The sequence below is a fragment of the Mytilus edulis genome, chromosome 12, assembly GCF_963676685.1.
Source record: "Mytilus edulis chromosome 12, xbMytEdul2.2, whole genome shotgun sequence".
In the NCBI taxonomy this organism is placed as follows: Eukaryota; Metazoa; Mollusca; class Bivalvia; order Mytilida; family Mytilidae; genus Mytilus; species Mytilus edulis.
Window position 1 is genome coordinate 54,500,863 of NC_092355.1, and position 25,978 is coordinate 54,526,840.

Here is a 25,978-nt window from a genome sequence, read left to right on the forward strand (position 1 = left end):
ATAGAGTCTCATATGTATTGATATTCAATATATGGTCAATAGTAAGGGAGCTACCATTTGATTTTTATGGGGGGGGGCTAGGATGAAATTTGAAAAAAATAGGCAGGACAGGAGTTTTGAGTTAAAAAAAAAAGGCAGGATGAGACACTTGCAAAAAAAAAAAAGTCAGGACGACAATTTAGGTTAAAAAAAGTCTGGATAACCCCCCCCCCCCCCCCCCCCATAAAAATCAAATGGTAGCTCCCTAAGAAACAAATTCAAAAATATAACAAGAACACAAAAGTAAACAAATAAGGCAAATGCAAAATATGTAAGAACAGAATATAAAACAAAACAACTTATACATTGAACCTTTTATGTTTTGGAAGATATAAGATTACTACAATAAAGGCAAGACCTCTGGATCTTGTTTCAAAGCATAAACAGTTAAAGCATTCAACAACAAACCAGATGCTCCGCAGGGCGAAGCTTTATACGACCGCAGAGGTTGATCCCTGAACGGTTGGGGCAAGTATGGACACAACATTCAAGCTGGATTCAGCTCTAAATTTGGATTGTGATTAAATAGTTGACACAGCATAGGTTTCTGACACAGAATGAATGTGTTCTAATGAACTTAAAATTTTTGTTTTCTCTTAGAGCAATTCACTATGCTGTTGAATATTAATCCTCTCAAAAAAATGTTTGAAGAAATTTTCTTTTTTATTTATGAAATTTCAAATGAGAAAAATTGTATCAGTTGGTAGTAAAAAGTGAATATACATTGTATATTGTATATAACAAAGATTTAAGTTGATTCTGGACAAAGAAAGATAACTCCAATTAAAAAAAAATCTTGCTATTGCACAATATTTTGCAATTAGAAATTTCTTGCTTACTATTCTGGACAAAGAAAGATAACTCTAATTAAAAAAAAATTTGCTATTTCACAATATTGTGCAATTAGATATTTCTTGCCATTGCGCAATACTGTGCAATTGAAAAGACTTGCTATTGCACAATACTTAATATAATAATTTTAGATCCTGATTTAAACCAACTTGAAAACTGGGCCCATAATAAACCAGGTGCTCCGCAGGGCGCAGCTTTATACGACGGCAGAGGTCGAACCCTGAACAGTTGGGGCAAGTATGGACAAAACATTCTAGCGTGATACAGCTCTGAATTTGGATTGTGATCAAATTTTTGACATTACATGGTTTTTTTTTTTACACAAAACAAATGTCAAGATTTTACAAATTTTACAATTAAAGATTTCTTCTTCAAACTTTTTAAATCTAAAATGAAATAGTTGACACAGCATAGGTTTCTGACACAGAATGAATGTGGTCTAATGAACTTAAAAGTTTGTTTTTGCCTTTTAGCAATTCACTATGCTGTTGAATATTAATCCTCTCAAAAAAATGTTTGAAGAAATTTTCTTTTTATTTATGAAATCTGAAATGAGAAAAATTTAACCCCCCCCCCCCCCCCTTTTTTCACATCCCTGTTTCCCTTTTTCCAAAACTGATATCAATTCAAATTTCTAATGGAGTTTGCAACAATAACTACTCTTTTAAATACATCATAAAATATTAAAATGTAATATAAAGTGCTTGTTATCACTGAATGGTAAAGATTGGTTGGTAGTAAAAGTGAATATACATTGTTTATTGTATAAAACAATAAAAAAAACTTCATCAGCAACATTTTATATTGGCAAATTTCCAATGAAGTTATTTACATAAAGTTATTGGCAAATAAAAATAGAAAATGACATCATAGTCATGTCTGGCAAATGTCCAACATACATTATCTAAAAACATTTTAGATAAGATAAGGAAATAAGATGTAAAAAAACTGCTTGTTATCACTGAATGGTAAAGATTATTTTAATTTATCAGTTGGTAGTAAAAAGTGAATATACATTGTATATTGTATATAACAAAGATTTAAGTTGATTCTGGACAAAGAAAGATAACTCCAATTAAAAAAAAATCTTGCTATTGCACAATATTTTGCAATTAGATATTTCTTGCTTACTATTCTGGACAAAGAAAGATAACTCTAATTTAAAAAAAAATTGCTATTTCACAATATTGTGCAATTAGATATTTCTTGCCATTGCGCAATACTGTGCAATTGAAAAGACTTGCTATTGCACAATACTTAATATAATAATTTTAGATCCTGATTTGGACCAACTTGAAAACTGGGCCAATAATAAAAAATCTAAGTACATTTTTGGATTCAGCATATCAAAGAACCCCAAGATTTCAATTTTTGTTAAAATCAGACTAAGTTTAATTTTGGACCCTTTGGACTTTAGTGTAGACCAATTTGAAAACAGGACCAAAAATGAAGAATCTACATACACAGTTAGATTTGGTATATCAAAGAACCCCATTTATTCAATTTTTGATGAAATCAAACAAAGTTTAATTTTGGACCCCGATTTGGACCAACTTGAAAACTGGGCCAATAATCAAGAATCTAAGTACATTTTTAGATTCAGCATATCAAAGAACCTAACTGATTCATTTTTTGTCAAAATCAAACTAAGTTTAATTTTGGACCCTTTGGACCTTAATGTAGACCAATTTGAAAACGGGACCAAAAGTTAAGAATCTACATACACAGTCATGACAATTAGATTCGGCATATCAAAGAACCCCAATTATTCAATTTTGATGAAATCAAACAAAGTTTAATTTTGGACCCTTTGGGCCCCTTATTCTGTTGGGACCAAAACTCCCAAAATCAATACCAACCTTCCTTTTATGGTCATAAACCTTGTGTTTAAATTTCATAGATTTCTATTTACTTATACTAACGTTATGGTGCGAAAACCAAGAAAAATGCTTATTTGGGTCCCTTTTTGGCCCCTAATTCCTAAACTGTTAGGACCTAAACTCCCAAAATCAATACCAACCTTCCTTTTGTAGTCATTAACATTGTGTTTAAATTTCATTGATTTCTATTTACTTAAACTAAAGTTATAGTGCGAAAACCAAGAAAATGCTTATTTGGGCCCTTTTTGGCCCCTAATTCCTAAAATGTTGGGATCAAAACTCCCAAAATCAATACCAACCTTCCTTTTGTGGTCATAAACCTTGTGTTAAAATTTCATAGATTTCCATTCACTTTTACTAAAGTTAGAGTGCGAAAACTAAAAGTATTCGGACGCCGGACGACGACGACGACGACGACGACGACGACGACGACGCTGACGCCAACGTGATAGCAATATACGACGAAAAATTTTTCAAATTTTGCGGTCGTATAAAAAATGGTACTGAAAATATCACTAATGTGCATTCAAATGTTTCTAGTAAACCAAGAACATTTTCTTTAACACTTATCAGTGGCGGATCCAGGGGTAGGACACCCCCCTTTTTTTTGGTCAATCAATGCATTTGAATGGGGACATATAGTTGGAACCCCCACTATATCCTGGGTTGGGACCCCCCGTTTTAAAATGGCTGGATCCCCGCCCCTGCTTTGAAATTTACAACATTAGTTATCAATTAAAATGGCAAGAAAGAAAATTAGGCATTGAAGAACAACTTTTGACTAGGCACGTACTACAGTTTGAAATGGTGTACTGACAAAGTAAAATAACAAAATAATGATATACATGATCACTACTACCTGGTAAAAAGGCACAGCATTTAATAGCTTGGTTTCATGAAATCTTCACCAAGTTCATTTCTGAATTTTCTATAGTTAAATTTGTTTGACGATAATCATCGTGTACATATAATTAGGACAAAAGGTTCATGGTTAATACTATAAATCACAGCCTAATCTGTCTATTTCATCAATAATGAATTCAACATCACTTTTTGTAACTGCATTATTGGAAAAAATCATTCTGAAAAAGTTCACAAGGTCACCATCAGGCTGATAACCAATCAAAAGTGTTCCCTTTTCCACCATTTTCTGTTTGATAACAGGAGCAACCTTGCAAAATATAAACAAATCAGTTTTAAATAGATGATACTAATTTTAACATAAGAATTGTTCCAGAATTACATGTAAAGAAGGAGTGAAAAAGATGCACTTATTTAAGACCCTAACAACCCATATTAAAAGACAAGAGTGCACACGCTGAAATGTCTCGCCTTCTATACTAATCATTGATATTATGTAGATAGTCCCAAGTATAAAGCATTATTACAACTGTCTCATAAACTTAACATTAACCAAGATAACGAAACAAAGACCAATGAACCATGAAAATGAGGTCAAGGTCAGATGAACCATGCCAGGCAGCTATGTACAGCTAACAACGCTTCTATACAACATATATAGTTGACCTATTACTTATAGTTTAAGAAAAATAGACCAAAACACAAAAACTTAACACTGTGCAATGAACCGTGAAAATGAGGTCAGGGTCAAAAGAAACCTGCGCTACTGACATAAAGATCATAAAATATTTCCATACACCAAATATAGTTGACCTATGGCATATAGTATTAGATAAAAAGACCAAAACTCAAAAACCTAACTTTGACCACTGAACCATGAAAATGAGGTCAAGGTCACATGACATCTGCCCGCTAGAAATGTACACCTTACAATCATTCCATACAACAAATATAGTAGACCTATTGTATATAGTATGAAAAAAAACAGACCAAAACACAAAAATTTAACTATAACCACTGAACCATGAAAATGAGGTCAAGGTCCCATGACATCTGCCCGCTAGACATGTACACCTTACAATCATTCCATATAACAAATATAGTAGACCTATTGTATATAGTATGAAAAAAAACAGACCAAAACACAAAAATTTAACTATAACCACTGAACCATGAAAATGAGGTCAAGGTCAGATGACACCTGCCAGTTGGACATGTACACCTTACAGTCCTTCCATACACCGAATATACTAGCCCTATTGCTTATAGTATCTGAGATATGGACTTGACCACCAAAACTTAACCTTGTTCACTGATCCATGAAATGAGGTCGAGGTCAAGTGAAAACTGTCTGACAGACATGAGGACCTTGCAAGGTACGCACATATCAAATATAGTTATCCTATTACTTATAATAAGAGAGAATTCAACATTACAAAAAATTTGAACTTTTTTTTCAAGTGGTCACTGAACCATGAAAATGAGGTCAAGGACATTGGACATGTGACTGACGGAAACTTAGTAACATGAGGCATCTATATACAAAGTATGAAGCATCCAGGTCTTCCACCTTCTAAAATATAAAGCTTTAAAGAAGTTAGCTAACACCGCCGCCGCCGCCGCCGGATCACTATCCCTATGTCGAGCTTTCTGCAACAAAAGTTGCAGGCTCGACAAAAATTAGGGAATGTATCCATAGGACACAAATGATGCCCTAGCTTGCATATAATATTACAAAGGGACATAACTCCAGAACTGTAAAAGTGACATTACCAAAATTTGTACTTCTTCTGAATTTTGTGGTAGCAAGTATTGTGTATATGTTTCATATCATTTTAATAGTTGAGGCAAACTTAAGTTAGAGACTGGAAACATAATCTTAAGCAATATTTCAATTTATTAAGGGGCATAACTCAAGAACGGTAAAAGCAATGCAACCAAATTCAAATTTGGTCTTTTTTTAAGGTAATAAGCATTGTGTAAAAGTTTCAACATTTTTGGAGAAGCAAAGTAAAGTAAACGGTAAAAGAAACAAGAAATTCAGCCATTTTTCTATTTGTAAAGGGGCATAACTCTATCATGGTAAAAGTGATGCTACCAAATTTAAACTTGATCTGTGTTTTGTAGTAATAACCATTGTGTTTAAGTTTCATAACATTCAGTTGCAGCAAACTAAAGTGAAAATTCTTACAAACTTCTATTGTATAAAGGAATTCGAAGATGAAAACAACAGCATTTGAGCTGCTTCAGATAGAAATTGACCTTATACAATTTCAAGTACACATAAACATGATTAACAAGAATGTGTCCATAGTACACGGATGCCCCACTCGCATTATCATTTTCTATGTTCAGTGGACCGTGAAATTGGGATTAAAAATCTTATTTGGCAAATAAATTAGAAAGATCATATCATAGGGAACATGTGTACTAAGTTTGAAGTTGATTGGACTTCAACTTCATCAAAAACTACCTTGACCAAAAACTTGAACCTGAACGAACGAACGAACAAACGGACAGACGGAAGGACGCACAGACCAGAAAACATAATGCCCCTCTACTATAGTAGGTGGGGCATAAAAATGTGGGCCTATTTTGTAGGGTTTAATAACAACTAAATTTTCAAATAGTTACAGACTTTGCTTAGAGAGTTTGTCAATTGTCAACCCGAAATAAGTTATATATACATGTATTGATATTTATTTGCATAAGACCATTTTCAATCCGACGCAGCTCATTTACTTTTCTTGAGTGCCTCCCAGCCCCCCCCCCCCCCTTTCTTTAAGTTTTTGAACAGCCCCTTTATCATAAAATATAGGATCTGTTCTATTTTTAGACAGTTCAAATAAAATTAAGATACACCTACCTTTCCGACCTGCTCCCACCATTCTTCTGTTTCAGGTTTTCCTCTCAGTCTCTTAGGTATATACCAAAAACACACATTAGTACACTGGGGCTGAAATAGTATGTATACATTTGTACATATAGAATCATTCACTTTCATGTTCCATGTTTTTTCACTCTTTCAATTGGTTGACAACATTTGATTTTGTAAGGTTTAATGAACTTCTGGATTTGACTTGGAGATGGGTATTTATGTAATATAATATATCTTCTTTTTTTGGTATATTAAACAAATATTCACACTTTTTTGTTGTTAATTTTCTTATTTAGGGGGGTTATTTTCATTTTTTATTTTTATTTTCAGGCTATTTTCTTTATTTGTTTGGCCAAAAAAAAAAAATCAATATTCATGCCAGTTCTCCTTATTCCATGAAAAAAATGAAACAATAGTATCTGTCATTAATACGTTTAAATAATTATTAAAATATTAACTCACTTCTTGTACCATTTTAAACCCATCTCTTGCCTTAGCTAACTGTGTAAGGTACCTGTAAAACAACACTTCAAAATTACACATAAAATACATTTATTTTTTTTACTCATAAAATAATGCCCCTCTACTATCATAGGTCACCAGGGACATATAAAAAAAATATAAATTTCTACACATTGTCTAAAATACTTAAGGGAAACAGACTCTGCAACCAAATCTGGTGCAATACTATATATCTCTAATCTTGGCAGTGGAATTTTAATTATCTGAGATGCTTATCAAGCCTTAAAATGTGTCTTAAAATTTGATAAGATTGAAATATGATCATATCACACTTGATACAAAGATCTGATAGAGTCCAGGGAGCCTCAGTGGTCCAGTGGTCTAAGTAGTTCTACTAATGTAATCATTAGCCAGTCAACACTGAGGTTGTGAGTTCAAACCTCGCTTGTCCAGGTGCACTGGACTCCAATCTTAATTGACTAGGATTGTAAGTTTTCCTAGACCACATTCATTCTGTGTCGGGCTTCCCCCACCAATAAAAACTGGCGACAGACAATAACCCAAAAGTAGCGCTTTAAAGAGGTACGAAAGACACCAAAGGGACAGTCAAACTCATAAATCTAAAACAAACTGACAACGCCATGGCTAAAAATGAAAAAGACAAACAAACAACAGCACACACGACACAACATAGAAAACTAAAGAATAAACAACACGAACCCCACCAAAAAACTAGGGGTGATCTCAGGTGCTCTGGAAGGGTAAGCAGATCCTGCTCCACATGCAGCACCCGTCGTGTTGCTTATGTGATAACAAATCCGGTAAATAGTCTAAAAGTGGCTTTAAAACACTAACAATCAATCAACCAATCAGATGGAATCCTACTTGACATATGTCATACCTTGAACAGGAAAATAAATTATCAATATCTTCCTCTAGTCCAGCGTCACCTTTAGCCTTCCACATTGTCCACACCTTCAGAGCATCCACTTTACGTCCACATTGTATAGATTTGTCTCCTGTGTCGTAGGAAACATCGTAGAATTTGTCTTGTTGAAACAAATACTTGGCCTTTGCTGAATGGGCATCTAACAGGACTGTCTGAAAGTCAACATTAAATTTATAAATATTGATAAATACAATTGAATGATTATAATAAGTGTTGAACACTCATAACTTAAGCACAATTTGCAAGTTAAAATTCATGCATTTTTATCACATCAGATTTGCTAAATACAAAACATTTTCAACAATTTTTTAAACTAAATACCCTAAGGATGACAATAAACTCATCATAGATATCAGGACTAAATTTCGTATATACGCCAGATGCGCGTTTCGTCGACAAACCATTTGTAATTTCAAATAGATGATCATATGTGTTGAACGCCAATCATTTAGACACAATTTGCTAGTTGCAAGCCATGCATTTTTATCACATCAGATTTGCTCAATACATAACATTTTTTACTAGATACCCTAAGGATCCCAGACCAGTTTAATTTCAAATAGAGTTGTCTTATTGGTAGTCATACCATATCTTCTTATATCTTTTAGTAGTATTAGATTGATTGATTGATGTTTAACGCCACTGTCAGCACTATTGCACTGTTTTGTGGTGGTCAGTTTTGAGGCATTCAGAATGCCTGAAGAGTACAGAACCCCTGACCTTCAGTAAGAAAACTGACAATCCTAGTCAACTAAGATTTGAGTAAAGCCACATGCTCAAACTCATAACAGGCTAGTGATAAAGTTATGCCTCGTTCACATGCACATTTAATTCGAATTGAATTTGAATCGAATGCGAATCGAATTCGCTAATCAGGTTCACGCACTCTTCAAATTATCAAATTCGCATTAGAAATACGCTTTTGTTAATACAAATTAAAAGTTAACGTCGTTTGGACAATTAAGCGACTTTGATGCGCATTGCAATTCGAATTATAATTGACGTTAGGACGTAAAACGTTTCGAATGCGAATTAAACTAATTCAAATTAGTTAATGCGAATAGAATTCGAATTACGTGTGAACTCAGCATAAGTTTGACTACTTATACCAGTAGTCTTAGAGAAATTATCCAATAATTTAGCAGTTGACAGATAAAGATGGACTCAAAGTGATAGCAATTTCTCACACTGGCCAATTAACTAAACAGATAGAGATAGTTTTCATTGAATATCAATATTGTTCTTACCTTATGTTTAGTAAGGAAAACTGCAGCTTGTAAGTTTGTTCCCATCATTTTATGGGGATTCCATGTTAAAGAATCTGCCCTGTAAAATAAACAAACAATACTTTAATATTTTATGTAATTGTTCATATATATATATATTTTCTGTTTCTATGTAATTTGTAGTTAATGAGAAATAAGAGGAACCAAATAGATAAAAATTTATTAATTCAGTATTTATATAAAAAATCTTTGGCTAAGTAGACTCTTTTTCAAAAACTTAAATGTATTTTTTTCATCTCTTGTCTTATGTGTTTCTTTTAAAGGCTTTGGAAGGGGAGCTACGAGTTCTAGAATAGGTGTTTTTTTAATGTGTAGAAGTCATTTCACAGGACATTTTCTATGCACATGTCTAGATTTTTACACAAGCAAATTCAACAAAAGCAATTTATCATTTAAATAGATTTGCACTTATAAAAGTTGACCAAACTGTTCTTTTTTAATTTCCTCATCTTGATGAAAAGGTAATGTGACATTGTCTAACAGTGCATAGATACAATACATAATCACAAGACTTGTATGTAAAAAAAAAAAAAATCAGAAACAGTAGAACAGACAGTCTCGAAAATAAGTATTAATCTTGGCTATCACTTGTATCTTACAATAATTCCAGACACAGTACCGGGGTAATTACATTTCAATAATGTCAAAGTCCCATATCTCTTGTCAATAGCTTCAATAATGTCAAAGTCTCATAACTCTTGTCAATAGCTTCAATAATGTCAAAGTCCATAACTCTTGTCAATAGCCTCAATAATGTCAAAGTCCCATAACTCTTGTCAAAAGCTTCAATAATGTCAAAGTCCCATAACTCTTGTTAATAGCTTCAATAATGTCGAAGTCCCATAACTATTGTCAATAGCTTCAATAACGTCAAAGTCCCATAACTCTTGTCAATAACATCAATAATGTCAAAGTCCCATATCTCTTTTTAGCACAGTAATTACCTTTCAATTCCCTTCATGAACCCCTTATATTTCCGTGACAACAAACAACCTGCTCCCCATGCTCCATCTACATGCATCCATATTTTGTATTTCTCACAGATGTCAGCTATTGCTTCCAGGGGGTCATATGCTCCAAGGACAGTAGAACCTGATGTTGCATTGACCATGTATGGTACTATGCCCTGTAAATCAAATAGGAAAATGATGGTACAGTGATAAGACTTTTAGAACATTTAAATAGGAAATTAAAAGCTGGTTGGTGGTATGTTGTGTACAGGGTTCTTATTTCATGTATATCTCCAGTTAAAGACTTTGCATAGAGATTTTTCCAACCCTAAATAAGTAAATAGATGTTCTGATATCAATTTGCATAAGGATGATTTCTATTCGAAGAAGGTAATATTAAAAATTTTCTTATAAACTTTTTTTTATAATTACGACATCTCTGACATTATATAGTTACTTTCTAATTTACCTAACATACTTTATGAATTATCTTGCATAATTCAGAACACATTTTATGGACATATACCTTTGATATACAGTCTTGTATAGTTTCTTCCAATGCTTTGGGACACATTCTACCCTGATCATCAGTTTTAATAGGTAGAACATTGTCCATACCAATACCTAGAAAACCAGCTCCCTTCTTCAATGAATAATGTCCCTGTAGAAAAAATTAAATATCTTCAGTAATACAAATCTGATATTTAATGTGCTACTTATAAAAAATATGGGTGCCACATTTTGAGCAGTATCTGCTACCCTTCCAAAGTATCTGAGATTACCCCTCGATTTTAGGTGGAGTTCGTGTTGCTTAGTTTTTTTTTCTTTCAATGTCGGGTTTTTAATACTGTTGTACGTCTTTTGATCCTTTTTTTGTAATTAAAAAAAAAAAATGATTTTTGCTGCCATGGCATGGTCAGTTTTATTTCAACTAATGAGTTTGAATGTCCTTTCGGTATATTTTGCTTTCTTGTATGTTTTTTGTCTTAATTTGATTTTAGATTTCAATATTTTGAGACTAAAACTCTGTAATTAAAAGAGAATGAAAAAAAAAATTAAAAGCCCATCTGGTAAAATGGGCAACTATTAAATGTAGAGTATAAAAAATATTCTATTAATAGATTAAATTTTTTGGCTTTTCACACTAAGAATTCAAAACAAAATAGTTATCTTTAATTTATAAGCTTTCTCTGTCTGATGAATACTTAGAATAAGCTTCTATTCTATTGAAAAGTTGATATCAAAAATACTGTGGATTAATTTATTTTTCGCTGTCTTGGATTTTCTGGAGATGAGAAAAATTGTATTTTCTCAGAAATTTGTTTGCATGGTGTTCCAAAGTCTGTGTACAACGCTATAGCATATAGAAATTTTTTTCTTTAAAATTATCGTTGCCTTTAACCATGAAATCCACGAAATTTGGTATCCCACAAGTAATAATGAATCTGCAGTAAGGCGAAATGTTTTATTTTCAATAAAACAAATTTGCACACAAGACGAAAGGACAAGAATATAGTATCTCAGACTACTGAAAACCAGGCTACATCAATAGACCAAAATAAATCATATAGCATCAAAACTATTTACACCTACATAAATTTCCCATATATTTTTTCATATGAATTGTTTTATAATTGCTTAATGTCAGACTAATTATTAGGGTCTAGAAAGGGTTAAGAAAACACAGAAACAAGAAAAACAGCTAGGTAATAAATAATAGAGAATCATGGGGTGCTAAAATATAAAGGCTAGTGACAGAATGGCCACAAAAATCATATAGAATATTGAAATGTTTAACTGTTGCTATGGACTACCTTCTCTGAGGTCAATACACAAATTTTAGGTAGGGCTTGCATCCCCTTCATTTTGCAATCTGGAAATCGTTGATACCGAGCTACGTTAAGTGCATACATGTTGGAAATGGAGCCGCCTGGAATAAATCGTATTTTGTACAGGAAAAATAATGTCTAAGTGCAAACATATTGATTGGAATATAATATAAAGGTATGAAATTTGATACTAATGAAATAAGCAGAAACATGACAACAAATTCTTGAATGAGGGTTTGCTATTCATTATCATGATCATGTGCTATATCTAAATTGGTATTTGCTATCCATGGGGTGTTTATGAGTAAGTTTCATCCAGTTATTATTAAAGTGCTTTATGAATTTGTCTCCCCTGTTTGTCATTGACTTATGAATTCTTTTTGTGATGTGATGTATGAATTCTTTTTTTGTGAATTGTTAAGTAATTCATTAATTCCTCTCCACTATTTGTGCTGTAATACATAAATTGATTTGAGCTATTCCTGATGTGCAGTATGAACTATCTTTGGTGATTTTTTATTTAGAAATAAAGACCAGTTATTTTTGGTTCCTAAAACTTGTCTGAGTGGCTACTGATGCCTCTGACCTTGAAGATTATGAAGATGTTAATCATAATCGTTTTTGGTTGTTTTTTTTGTTGCTATTTAGTATGATTTTAAAGTATACTGGTAAATGACTAGCTTTTGAACTTAGAACCCTATTGGCCAACCAATCCATTTAATAGAGTCCTCGATCATATTAAAGTATTGAAGTTTGGTAGATTGACTTTGTCAGAATTTCCAAACTGTGCCTCAAATGCATAATTAAACATGATTCAAATTTGTCAATTTTACAAATCAATTTAAAACCAGATGCTCCGCAGGGCGTAGCTTTATACGACCGCAGAGGTTGAACCCTGAACGGTTAGGGCAAGTATGGACACAACATTCAAGCTGGATTCAGCTCTAAATTTTGATTGTGATTAAATAGTTGACACAGCATAGGTTTCTGACACAGAATGAATGTGTTCTAATGAACTTAAAATTTGTGTTTCTCTTAGAGCAATTCACTATGCTGTTGAATATTAATCCTCTCAAAAAAATGTTTGAAGAAATTTTCTTTTTTATTTATGAAATTTCAAATGAGAAAAATTGAACCCAATTTTTTTAATCACATCCCCCTTTCCCTTATTCCAAAACTAATCTCAATTAAAATTTCTAATGGAGTTTGCAACAATAACTACTCATTTAGATACATCATAAAATATTAAGATGTAAAAAAACTGCTTGTTATCACTGAATGGTAAAGATTATTTTAATTTATCAGTTGGTAGTAAAAAGTGAATATACATTGTATATTGTATATAACAAAGATTTAAGTTGATTCTGGACAAAGAAAGATAACTCCAATTAAAAAAAAATCTTGCTATTGCACAATATTTTGCAATTAGATATTTCTTGCTTACTATTCTGGACAAAGAAAGATAACTCTAATTAAAATTTTTTTTGATATTTCACAATATTGTGCAATTAGATATTTCTTGCCATTGCGCAATACTGTGCAATTGAAAAGACTTGCTATTGCACAATACTTAATATAATAATTTTAGATCCTGATTTGGACCAACTTGAAAACTGGGCCCATAATAAAAAATCTAATTACATTTTTGGATTCAGCATATCAAAGAACTTCAAGATTTCAATTTTTGTTAAAATCAGACTAAGTTTAATTTTGGACCCTTTGGACCTTAATGTAGACCAATTTGAAAACGGGACCAAAAGTTAAGAATCTACATACACAGTCATGACAGTTAGATTCAGCATATCAAAGAACCCCAATTATTCAATTTTGATGAAATCAAACAAAAGTTTAATTTTGGACCCTTTGGGCCCCTTATTATGTTGGGACCAAAACTCCCAAAATCAAACCCAACCTTTCTTTTATGGTCATAAACCTTGTGTTTAAATTTCATAGATTTCTATTTACTTATACTAACGTTATGGTGCGAAAACCAAGAAAAATGCTTATTTGGGTCCCTTTTTGGCCCCTAATTCCTAAACTGTTGGGACCTAAACTCCCAAAATCAATACCAACCTTCCTTTTGTAGTCATTAACATTGTGTTTAAATTTCATTGATTTCTATTTACTTAAACTAATGTTATTGTGCGAAAACCAAGAATAATGCTTATTTGGGCCCTTTTTTGGCCCCTAATTCCTAAACTGTTGATACCAAAACTCCCAAAATCAATCCCAACCGTTCTTTTGTGGTCATAAACCTTGTGTCAAAATTTCATAGATTTCTATTAACTTAAACTAAAGTTATAGTGCGAAAACCAAGAAAATGCTTATTTGGGCCCTTTTTGGCCCCTAATTCCTAAAATGTTGGGACCAAAACTCCCAAAATCAATACCAACCTTCCTTTTGTGGTCATAAACCTTGTGTTAAAATTTCATAGATTTCCATTCACTTTTACTAAAGTTAGAGTGCGAAAACTAAAAGTATTCGGACGCCGGACGACGACGACGACGACGACGACGACGACGACGCCGACGCCAACGTGATAGCAATATACGACGAAAAATTTTTCAAAATTTGCGGTCGTATAAAAAATTAATAAGGAAATAAATTTCATCTGAATGCAGCATAAAAATTTACCTGGACAAAATATTCCATCTCCATTTTCAATTCCTGCAAAATTCAGCATTTTCCTGATAACACATTGCTCCATCAAAGTAAACACTGGGCTGACTTCATATGTGTACCTGGTTAAGTTTAAAAAGCACATCAATTTCAGTAAGTCATATCAGTCCATTAGCAATTGTCACAGATGCTGATCTTTGAGTTGATGTTAGGTGGGGATGAGCCATTAAGAACTATATCTTTTTTGACTTAGCAGCTAATTATAATTTTGTTTCCAATACTTTACAGGGAGCATATGCAGGTGGCACCACCTGTTGTCTGAATCCTAAGTTGCATCATAAATACAAATCATACTTTCTGAACATTAAAAAACATGAAAAACAAGAAATTTTAAGCATGTATTGTCACAAATTAGATATATATGAGAAAAGCTTTTTGTATATTACTGTCTTCTTAGAGAGCTACCAATTGATTTTAATGGGGGACAAGGATGAAAAGTTTGGTCCTGCCTTTTTTAGTTGTTATCACTGTCCTGCCTTTAAATTTTTCGCTCTATTGGGTCCTACCTTTTTTATAAGTGTATCCTGACTTTTTTTTAGTATAAATTGTCCTTCTGCTTTTCTCTTTTTTTGCCAAGTATTTTTTTCACTCAAAACTCCTGTCTTGCCTTTTTTCAAATTTCATCCTAGCCACCCATTAAAATCAAATGGAAGCTCCCTTTTACTAGTATCATGTATATATGACAACCTTTCAAAGACGGAATAACAACTTACTGGCTAGAATTCAATGTTTCTGTAAGCCATGCACCACCAAGGGTATACTCATCCAGACCACCAAACAACTGATTGAAAAACCTAGGATGTCCTACAACAATTACAAAATACTTCTATGTTTGTTGTAGTACAATGAAACAATGGAATTTACACACATTATCTAGTAATAACATGAATAATGTGTTTGTTAACATGCAATGCAGTATAAATTTAGTATAAAAGTGTCAGGCCCCCTATATTTTGTTGGGTTGCGGTTTCATTGATGTAAACCTTTAACTCTAACTCATAAATAAGTGAGTACATTTATTGACATATCAATTAAAAATTAGAGTCCAAACATTAGAATTGTATCGAATAAGTGGACGGACAACTGAGAATTAAAGTGTATGAAACCTGATAAAAAGGAAACAAATTATCTCCCTTATTTATGTTCAGTTTGAGAAAATAACAATATTGAAATTAAAACTATTAAAGTAAACAATTCATTTGTATATATATTCCTCAACTGTTTGGTTGTCATCAAACTTTTTATTTGTTGGTGGTTTTTTTTTTTCTTTTTTTTTAATCTTTTTTTTCTGGGGAAAAGGGGGGGGGGAGAAAGAACTGTGAAAATTGCAGGAAGTTGTGCATAAATACAAAAGAATATTTTGGGACTGAAAAAAAATCACAGACATGAACTAGGGAATTAAAATGTAGGATTTTGTTTTATCATGATCCACTTTTCAAAAATTGCATTTAGTCTTATGTAGTTATGAAGCACAGAAATTCAACCCCTCCCCCCCCCCCCCCCTTTTTTTAGGGTTCAAATATATCTTATCTATGTAGTGTTTTGATGATTTGTTAATCAGTTAGTTTTGTTTTCTTTTTTTTTTAAACATGGAGTTTCCAGTCTTTCAATTATGAGATAATGATTCAAAAATACCTTTAGTATCTATTCCTTTTTTATCACGATAATCAAATTACTAAAATAAGACATGATTTTTTTTAGCACTTTTTAACATTAAAATTTTTCAACTTATTGCAAATTACCTCCCTTTCTCCTAGCAAACATTTTGTCAAAGTAATCTAACCTGTTTTTACACTGTATTTTATCACATCATTACATATATCCAGCAGACGGTCATCACTGGTTGGGTCCTTCAATTTCAGATCTACAATTTTCTCTAGTTCTTTGGGGTGTTTGAATTCCACAATTTTATTTTTCCTGTCATTGGCTTTGTCAATACCCTCTGTGATCATCAGATCCATAAGTTTTGTCAGGAAATGGTGCTGATCTTCTGCTGGGGCACCATTTGCCCCATTGGTGGCACCATTCATTGTATTACGTTCCATTTTCAACTTTTTGACATCACTGACACCATTATTGGTTGAAGTAGTTTGGCCGTTTTCCATTTTTACTTTTTACCTATGAAATAAATAGAGTAAGTCGAAATGAGTAAAATTATTTAATGACACCTTAAGGAGTTATTGGCCTTTGAAGGGGTATGGTGTGTACGAAAAATTGGTCTCGACACAAATTTCGTTCCTGTTTTCTTAATAGCAATTAAAATTATTATCTCCTACGGAATGACCATGATGATATCCAGGAAATATTATTATTTACCAAAGATATATATTATGAATATATGTATCTGCTGTTTAACAGTCTTACTATACAAATCCTTGCTATGATCAAAGATTTGTACAGTACAAATCCTTGCTATGATATAAGACAAATATCGCATTGATATAATAAAATATAGCATGTATCTTTGACTTATAGGTGATTTTGGCTTTAATAGCAAACAATTGAATTCATCTCAATTGCATTCCACTGAATTTGCTACATGATATTTATAGAATGTGTACATCTACAATTGATAAATCGTGCATTTATGTTTCATTTATTCAAAAATTCAATTTTCTCGTTTAAATACACCTTGCTTGTTATTACATAATATAATTCATGGAAATTATACACCATACGTATGTCGTTTTAAATGTCACCCTGTCTTAAGAAAAGATTCATTACTTTATACCGAGAAATCGGCCTTTCTTCGTACAAATGCTAACATTCGTCTGAAATTTCCCACAATGCAACTCGTTGATATGAGACAATATCGCTCGTTGATATAAGAAAAGTTTTTATCGAATCGCTTCTTCAATAGACTGTTAAATTAAACTAGTAATTAATTCATTAACCAACTCTACATTCCGGCAATTCAGAGTCTTCAATGTAACAATAACTTTTTTTATTACAAAATGTAATATCATTGCATTTCAATGTAACCGCAGCCATGCAGTTGCCTTTTAAAAATGAAATATTTCCCTTCCCGTTTTGCGAGAAATACGTCATACACACATGCACTCGTCTCAGATTCCCACCTATATACCTTTATATGATTGCATTTGTTTCCCTATATACCTTATATAAAGGTATATAGAAAAAAAAATCTGAGACGACGGTGCCTGTCGTCATACACTAACAGAAGAAAAGACAGGGGAAAATGTTTCGTTTTTTCATATTCTATTACTTTCGTTTCAAATCATTTGCATCTCCAACGGAATGTTCATAAATATCTTCTCCCGCCAACTGTCCGCACACGGTGACGCGAGATAGACCAAAATAATTTCGATGTTGACACTGCTGAGAGACATGACACAAGAACGTATTCATCGTATTGCTAGAGAAATAAGTACGTATACTGATAGATACTTATATATTAAGAGGTTATGGGTTTATGAAAGATAGAAGATCAAAGTAGAGACATCAGATATGTGTAGAGTATAACAAAAATCATAGGTGGATCCAGGAGGGGTGGGGGCCCTGGCCCCCCTTTCGTGGGAAAAAATTGGTTGATTATATAGGGAATCATTGAAGCATGACTGGAGCCCAAACCCCCCCTTTAGGAAAAGTTCTGGATCCGCCACTGAAAATCATTCTTGGTCTTGACCTTGGTTAACGATTTTACTTCCTTGCACTTTACAACATCGAACGTGTTCTCATTACTAAGCCAAGATATAATAACTTTAATTCCTTCCTTCCCTATCTGTAGCATAATCTTAAGTGTCTACGCTATTAGGCCACCCAAAATGAATAACGTTTTAACTGTAATTCGTAGCAGATGATTATACAAAGCTTTCGTATTTGCCCCCCTCCTTTGCTTTTTTTTTATTATATTAAAGCAGATGCGGAAACAAGCAACGGGGCTTGCTACATATAAAACCAACAGAATCTAGATGACACTACCATTTTCTGTGTCCAATGGACCGTGAAATTGTGGTCAAAACTCTAATTTACAATTAGAAAGCATGATCATATCATTAACTCTCAGTGGTTAGAAACATATTCTTTTTTTCTTATTTGTAGGTATACCAAGAATTACAATCCTAACCACTTCTTTTTGGTTGGGAAACAACGTGAAATTTAGAAAGAGATTCCGAAAGGGACAATAACAGATCATCGTTAGCATCATAGTCGAAGTCGAAAGATGAAGATGCTCAGCATGATCGAATGGGTAGAAAAGTCTAACTCTTGACAGACGAACAAAAAATTAAAGTTTTATCAGTGCATATAAGGTGTGCTCCGGAAAGGAAAGAGATTATTGTTGTGCTAGTGATAGACTGCAACAGTTACCCGTGTACTAACAACTGATTCTTAATTTACACATTGTGTTTTTTGTATTCTTTCTTTTACACATTGTGATTTTTTTTATTCTTTCTTTTACACATTGTGTTTTTTTTTTGTTCTTATTAACACATTGTGTTTTTTTTTTTTTTTGTTCTTAATAAAAATTGTTGTTGTTGTTATTAACACATTGTGTTTTTGTATATTCCGAAAGCATACTGCATATTTTACGGAGGGAACCAACCTATATTAGTGACGGTTATCGCGTTACTCGCATAAACATCCATTTCTTGCACATGTTGATGCACAAAAGAGAATGGTAATGAGTTTTCTGGACAAGTAAAATAGACAATACTGTTGATTACCATTAAAAAAAACCGTATCATGTGAAAAAAATAAAAATATAAATACAAATATACATGATATACCTGTCTTATTTAAATCTATTTTCTTTTGCGTCGTTAACTGTGTATATACAGTGTATCAGGCAATGTATGTATGCATACCACGGTTGATATGTGACCTTCACCAATCAGAAGCATATATTTTCATTTGTAGATATGTCTCCGTCTTTACCTTGTGATACCCTTTCATACTATTTAACATGCTAAAACTATGCTTCAACTGCATTTACATATATAAGAACGTATAATGTGTACGTATGGCTGACTTTCTCCTGACATTTGTGAAACAAATCAATACTAAATCATTTATTCAACAGCCTTGGAATGAATTCATTATCAAAACATGACCGATCTCAAGGTTACACTAAACCTTTAAATCGGTAACGTGTAACATTTTCTTCTTTTGTTACTACATGTATTACTTTTTAAATTTAATAAATCCCCCCCCCCCCCGAGACATATTTTTAAACGTACGTCTCTACTTCTCCACAACCTTTCACAGTAAATAGGTCGTTATCTTACTTTGCACTAACCCCATATGGAATTTTCTGCCCTCCCCCTTTAAATGTTGTACAAGGACAAAATCACACTACATAACGTATGTTTTTTTTCCTTTAGTTTGTCACAAACAGGTTTTAATATTTTGTTTAAGTGATCATACCCCAGTCCCACTAGGCCACGATCGCACTACGATCTGTGAAAAACATGCAAATTTTGATGATCGTGGTACGATCGTGTAGGTCGCAGTAAGGTCGTACCACGGTCGTGGTGAGGTCTTCAAGATCGTGAAGAGCGTGGCCAACTTTGAACATGTTCAAAACAATCGTGGTGCGGTGGTGGCGAAATTAGGTCGTAGTGGAAGCGTAGTGAGAGCGCACTAAAATCGTAGTAAGATCGCAAAGGTCGCTGTACAATCGTAGCGAGAGCGTAGCGAAAGCGTGATTCTATTCAGAGAGATTGCGCTACGATCTCGCAGCGACGTTATCACGACCTTACTACGACCATCACGTTCTCACCGCGACCCAACTACGCTTCCACTACGACTTTACCACGCTGTTCACGACCATAGTACGATTCTAGCACGCTCTTGCCGTCCTCATCACGCTCTTCTCACGACCTTACTACGTTATCACTACGACCATCATTTTTATTGTCATTTTCACATAAAATATATAAAAAAAACTCCCTAGATTTTGTTTGTCTGAATGTATTTATCTATGTGCTCTAACGGCTCAACCATGCTTCTCGTTTTTATATAGATTAAACCGTTGGTTTTTCCCGTTTAAATGGTTTAACATTAGTATTTTTTTGGACCCTTTATAGCGTGCTGTTCTGTGTGAGCCAAGGCTCCGTATTGAAGGCCGTACCTTGGCCTATAATGGTTTACTTTTATAGATTTTTACGTTGATGGAGAGTTGTCTCATTGGCACTCATGCCACATCTTCCTATATATATTGACACATCTGTGTCATCTCTGCTATCGTTCACTAAAATATCGTCATTTGCATGATCTTTATGGACCAGCAATAGGTTGTAATTTAGGTTTGATTGGTCGTTCCGACATCTCTTGATGACAAGTATTATACTACTTATGAGTATAGTATCAGTTTAATTGAAGTCTGGAGCTGGCATGTCAGTTAACTGCTAGGAGTCTGTTGTTATTTATGTATTATTGTCATTTTGTTTATTTTCTTTAGTCACATGCATCTTCTGACATCAGACTCGGACTTCTCTTGAACTGAATTTTAATGTGCGTATTGTTATGCGTTTACTTTTCATTGGCTAGACGTATAGGGGGAGGTTTGAGATCTCACAAACATGTTTATCCCCACTATTTTTGCGCCTGTCCCAAGTCAGGAGCCTCTGGCCCTTGTTAGTCTCATACTATTTTTAATTTTAGTTTCTTGTGTACTATTTGGAGTTTAGTATGGCGTTCATACTTTGCTCCCTCTGCCTCTACATCAACCCCTACCACCACGCCCACGTGTTCTAGTAGATTTTGGTGGCATGACTGTATTGTTTCCGAGAAATCTCCGTTTTAATCAGAAATAGAAGGAATGGAACTATGTTGATATCAAACACGATATTGACGGTATTGCTGAGAACGTAGTAAGATCGCGGTATGAACGTGCTATAATCGCAATAAGATCGTGTTGCAATCGGATAACTCGTGGTATGGTCGTAGTGAGAACGTGAAGAGCGTAGAAAGATCTTTATAAGCGTAGTGAGGTCGCAGAATAGGCGCGGTGAGAACGTGGTTTAATCGTAGCGGGATCGTTGTAGAAGCGTAATTAGGACGTAGTAGCATCGTGAAAGCAACGAAAATTAACATTTGCATGCCGCTCATACCGCGACCTCGCCACGATCTTAATTTATTTTAGATCGCGGTGAGCGTGGTGCGATCGTGGTCTAGTGGGACTGGGGCTTGACAACAAAGATTATTATAAAACTAATATTACATGCAAATGCTGATTTATATATTATTAAATTGTTTGGATGTAACATTTAATATTAATTATCTCTCCCCTTCCGATTCTCCAACTTTAAAGTTTAAAAAAATCTTACTACTATTTAAAATGTCATTAGTCATGGCAGATAAACCCTCGATCGAAAATATGACATTTATCAAGGCCTCTATGCTTGAGAAAATCGCGTTTCAATCGTTAAAAGTTATTAAAACACGGATGCATATTAAGTTGTAAATAAATAAAAAAGAAGATGTAAGAGTAATTTAAACATGTTGAAATGAAGTTAGTTTAAAATTTGTCAAAGTAAGCTTTAAATATTCTTTTTTTTAATTTAGATTTATTATGCATGTCTCTATACTTAGTATGCGACGCGTAACAGTTTATAAGTAGGTGATCTCTTATATGCATTTTATACGGTACATTTGTTCGGGATATATTTCAGATTTCATTTATGAAAGGAAATATATAGAGCAGAAATTTGATTTTTTTTTGTATCAATTTAATCAAAATGTAGATTCAAATATTTTCCACTTCAAACGATAAAGTATTAAAGACTTCTTCAAAACTTATATATGATGTATAGTTCGGCGTCAGCAAAAAAGAAGCCAAGGAAAGTGTTTATCTCTTCTTCACAAACACGTATTTCATTGAATCTCGATATTGATCATGTTTATAATTTTTCTAACAATGACGTTCTACCTCCATAAGCCTGCAAATGTCATGGCGGGTCACATATATATATACCGACCATGCGAGGGCTGTAAATCACTCAAGGTCGTTAAACACGTTCCATCATCATGGTGCCATATAGAAAGAGCGATCTTGGATACTGGTGACTGGCATCTCATTCAAAAGCACCCTGTCTACATCTTAAGAGTTTAAAACCGACCTTTTTGTAAGTCAATTTTAAAAATGACCTAGTGAACTTATTTTTTTTTCAAACGTAAGCTTGTGATCTAAGAGAAAACCATCCTGAAGCACTGTTATTGTCTTTTATATTGTAAGCCATAACTAAAGCATATGACCAGACTGAGTGTATACAAAAAAGGACCACACAATAATGGAGAAACTGTCATTCTCTATACAACACTTAGATGGCTTGGAGGATATTGAAAACAATAACTATTTTCTCTGCACATCTACACAACTACAAATTGAAAGCATTGAATGATTTATATATAGTCTTACCTATAACATTCGTTTAGACTACTGAATATCAAGTCCTCTCATGTGGAATCCTATACTGCTACCAAAAACTCTTTACATATAATGTATTTTTAATAAAATTAGGCATACTTTTTTACCGATTTTTGCGATGATATATATTTTTTAATATAATATCATGCTTATGGAAATATCACTTTCATTAAAATCTGAGGCATCACTGCAACACACACATATTTAAGCAACTAAGGAATATAAACTCAATAAAATGAGACAATGGCACATCGCTTTTAAGGAAAGTAAAATTAACAAAAGAAAGACTAGGTATGTGATGTTTAACTGTCAAGGTCAAAAGAGGACACCTGTCTCTAAATTAACGTTTGATTTAGTGATAATGAGTTCTAATGGATACAGAATGATCCTGATCCTAAGGTCAATATCATTTTGACACAACCGGTCTCTTTATGTTAGCTAGCTTTTTTCATCTCAGTGGTACTATAGTTTGTCTGAGTAATCGTACACTGTTCTGTGGTTAATTTGTTTTGGCGCAGGATCGGTATTCATCAGGGCTATAAGGATATCTCAGTACAACAACACAAGGGCATTTACAGCACCATCTAGTGGCTTTTGTGTCTTGACCTTCACAATACACCTTATCGCTATTTAGTCCATTCCTGGAAAAGCAGTCATTTATACAACTTCCTGTTTAGGTCACGAAGGCTGAAAATGGAGGTCACCAGCAGTGAGCTGAGGGAGGAAAAACTTTAGAAAGTGATCATGAAGAAACTTTGATATAGTATGATCCACTTTTTTCGAAATTAAAATTGAAGTAAAAAAATATTTTGTTTGAAGTATTTACGGTAGTTTAAACAGGTCTCATTAAAAAGTATCATGCATGGTGAATTGTTTAAACAGGGACCCAGATAGCTTCAACTGGATGAAAAAGTTGTGTAATTTTAGAACTTATCCGGAATGGAATAAATAGCGATTAGGTGTATTCACACAGGAAGTAGTAACTTTTCTAAGTTAATGTTCTCCTATTACTATAGTATCAATGAGTACATCCATCTGATTTTCATTTGATATTTAGAAACACTTTTTTTTTTTGGATTACTAACAGACATACGATGTCAATATACGTTTGTATTGTTGAAATTACTTTTCAAGTGATATATTTTTTTTTTGGGGAGGGGGGTATAAAGCTTTGCAGTCACTAGTGATTCATAGCAAATATAGAAATACATCTTCGACAATATCGAAAGGACGGCATAGACTGCAAGTTTACATATATGGAGAGGGACATAAGAATACCAGCATAGACTAATGTGAGATATTTTTTGTAGAAATTATAAGAGTAATGATTACTGCCAATGATAGCACTATTACCAAACTAACCTTCAAAGAATCGTAGCTCATCCAAGACTTCCACAGAGTTTTTCACACTCTAGACTGAGGAGTGGCGTCCCTTGGTTAGCTATTATAGACAGATTTGTCAGTCTATTTACTCCTCTGAAAGAATTTTTACTGGTTTTTCCTATGTAATGTAACGGTGTTTTTATACAAAAAGTTCCGTAAACTTTATGAGTAACCATGGTAATTATACTAGTTGATATTCTTCTCCTATGTGTATGTACCTTTGATTGGTTCTCGGTAAAGTATTTTGTGGTTCTTCGTCTCGTTATTTCCGGCAACGACCGGTAAATACCGTTTTTACAAAGAACTCACTGTAAACAGCATACAGAACGTTACAAGGTGTTAGTTAATTCTGGTTAAAACTAGTCGCTAAGTTATGAGTAATATATTTCATTTATTGAACTGCAAAGAAGTAGCTCTTTTTAAGCGCAATTTTGTCAAAAGCGATAACTATATATATTGTTCTTATTATAGTATGCTCCTTAGATGAATAATCATCACATTAATCATTATATAATTTGTTAAAATAATACTAAACATACAACTTTGAGTTCGGTACTCGGCACACAAAAACAATTTTTAGTATATTGTCGGCTTTAACTAATAACCGGTCACATCAGTACGTGGCTTTCCATAATAACCAAGTTCGTTCTACCATAGCACAAGACAAAACATCATTATTTTACATTTATTATATAGAAAAATAAATGTTAAAAATTGTTAAATTTTCTTATATTTTAGCATGATGTACTCACCTAGTACAAAGCGATGTACCTTCCTCACCGGTCTTCTCGAGATTCCACGTGATTTAGTAATGATTTTTTTTTATGTTCTAGATTAAGGACAAGATATTCTATTTTTAACGATGGAAACTTACTGGGATATTGATTTTGTTTTATTTATAGCTTTTCTTAGTGACCGCAGAGTTCACAAAAGAGTAGTAGGGTTTATATAATCTTTATTGCAAAATTACACCCACGAGGGTCAAGCAATACAATCAAACAATAATTTTATACTATACAATGCAATACAATACAATGTAATACAATGAAATACAAAATAATACAATACAATATATGTCATATAGAATAATAGAACATTAGAGTTCAAGGGGCATTAGCAAAGGTGGACAAACAAATCATTTATTTTCTATTTTTTTTCAAACATTTACAAAATTGAAATATTGAAATAATTGAAGGAGAAAAAAGGGGATCATACCAGACTAAAAATTGATCGTCAATTTTAGTTCAATTTTAATTTTTCTATATTATTGAAGTTAATTATTAATTCCAGTTTTTCTCTGTTATCTATTCTATATTTTTATTCAATTCTTCTCTTTTCTCCTTTCTCTTCCCCTATTTTCTCATTTTTCCCGCCCCACCCCCTTAACTTTTTTGCCAATTATTGTTTACTCTGTATATCCCATGAGTTGACCCCCATCAACCGAAAACGCATTTTATAGTTAAAGTAAATGAATTCGAAAAATATCATCTACCTTACCTTTTAAACAAGTGTTATTTCAAAAATGGTATAAAAAGTAAAGA

At 33.2% G+C, this 25,978-nt stretch overlaps 1 protein-coding gene across 2 annotated transcripts; it reads right to left on the reverse strand.

Moving 5' to 3' along the window:
* Nucleotides 1-3,372: 3,372 nt before the first annotated feature.
* On the reverse strand, nucleotides 3,373-25,253 carry LOC139498826 (cysteine sulfinic acid decarboxylase-like). 2 transcript variants are annotated; one of them, XM_071287386.1, is made up of 12 exons: nucleotides 25,190-25,253; nucleotides 16,449-16,783; nucleotides 15,379-15,469; nucleotides 14,621-14,727; nucleotides 11,972-12,087; nucleotides 10,684-10,818; nucleotides 10,152-10,333; nucleotides 9,169-9,247; nucleotides 7,874-8,073; nucleotides 6,973-7,024; nucleotides 6,499-6,588; nucleotides 3,373-3,942 (listed from the first exon to the last, which is right to left on the reverse strand). In XM_071287386.1, exons 2-12 carry the CDS (start codon nucleotides 16,768-16,770, stop codon nucleotides 3,769-3,771), a joined length of 1,548 nt encoding a protein of 515 aa, XP_071143487.1. In that variant the 5' UTR covers nucleotides 16,771-16,783; nucleotides 25,190-25,253; the 3' UTR covers nucleotides 3,373-3,768. The 2 variants fall into 2 exon arrangements, with proteins under 2 accessions (XP_071143487.1, XP_071143486.1); XM_071287385.1 differs by lacking the exon at nucleotides 25,190-25,253 and adding an exon at nucleotides 24,417-24,601.
* Between the last annotated feature and the right edge of the window lie 725 nt (nucleotides 25,254-25,978).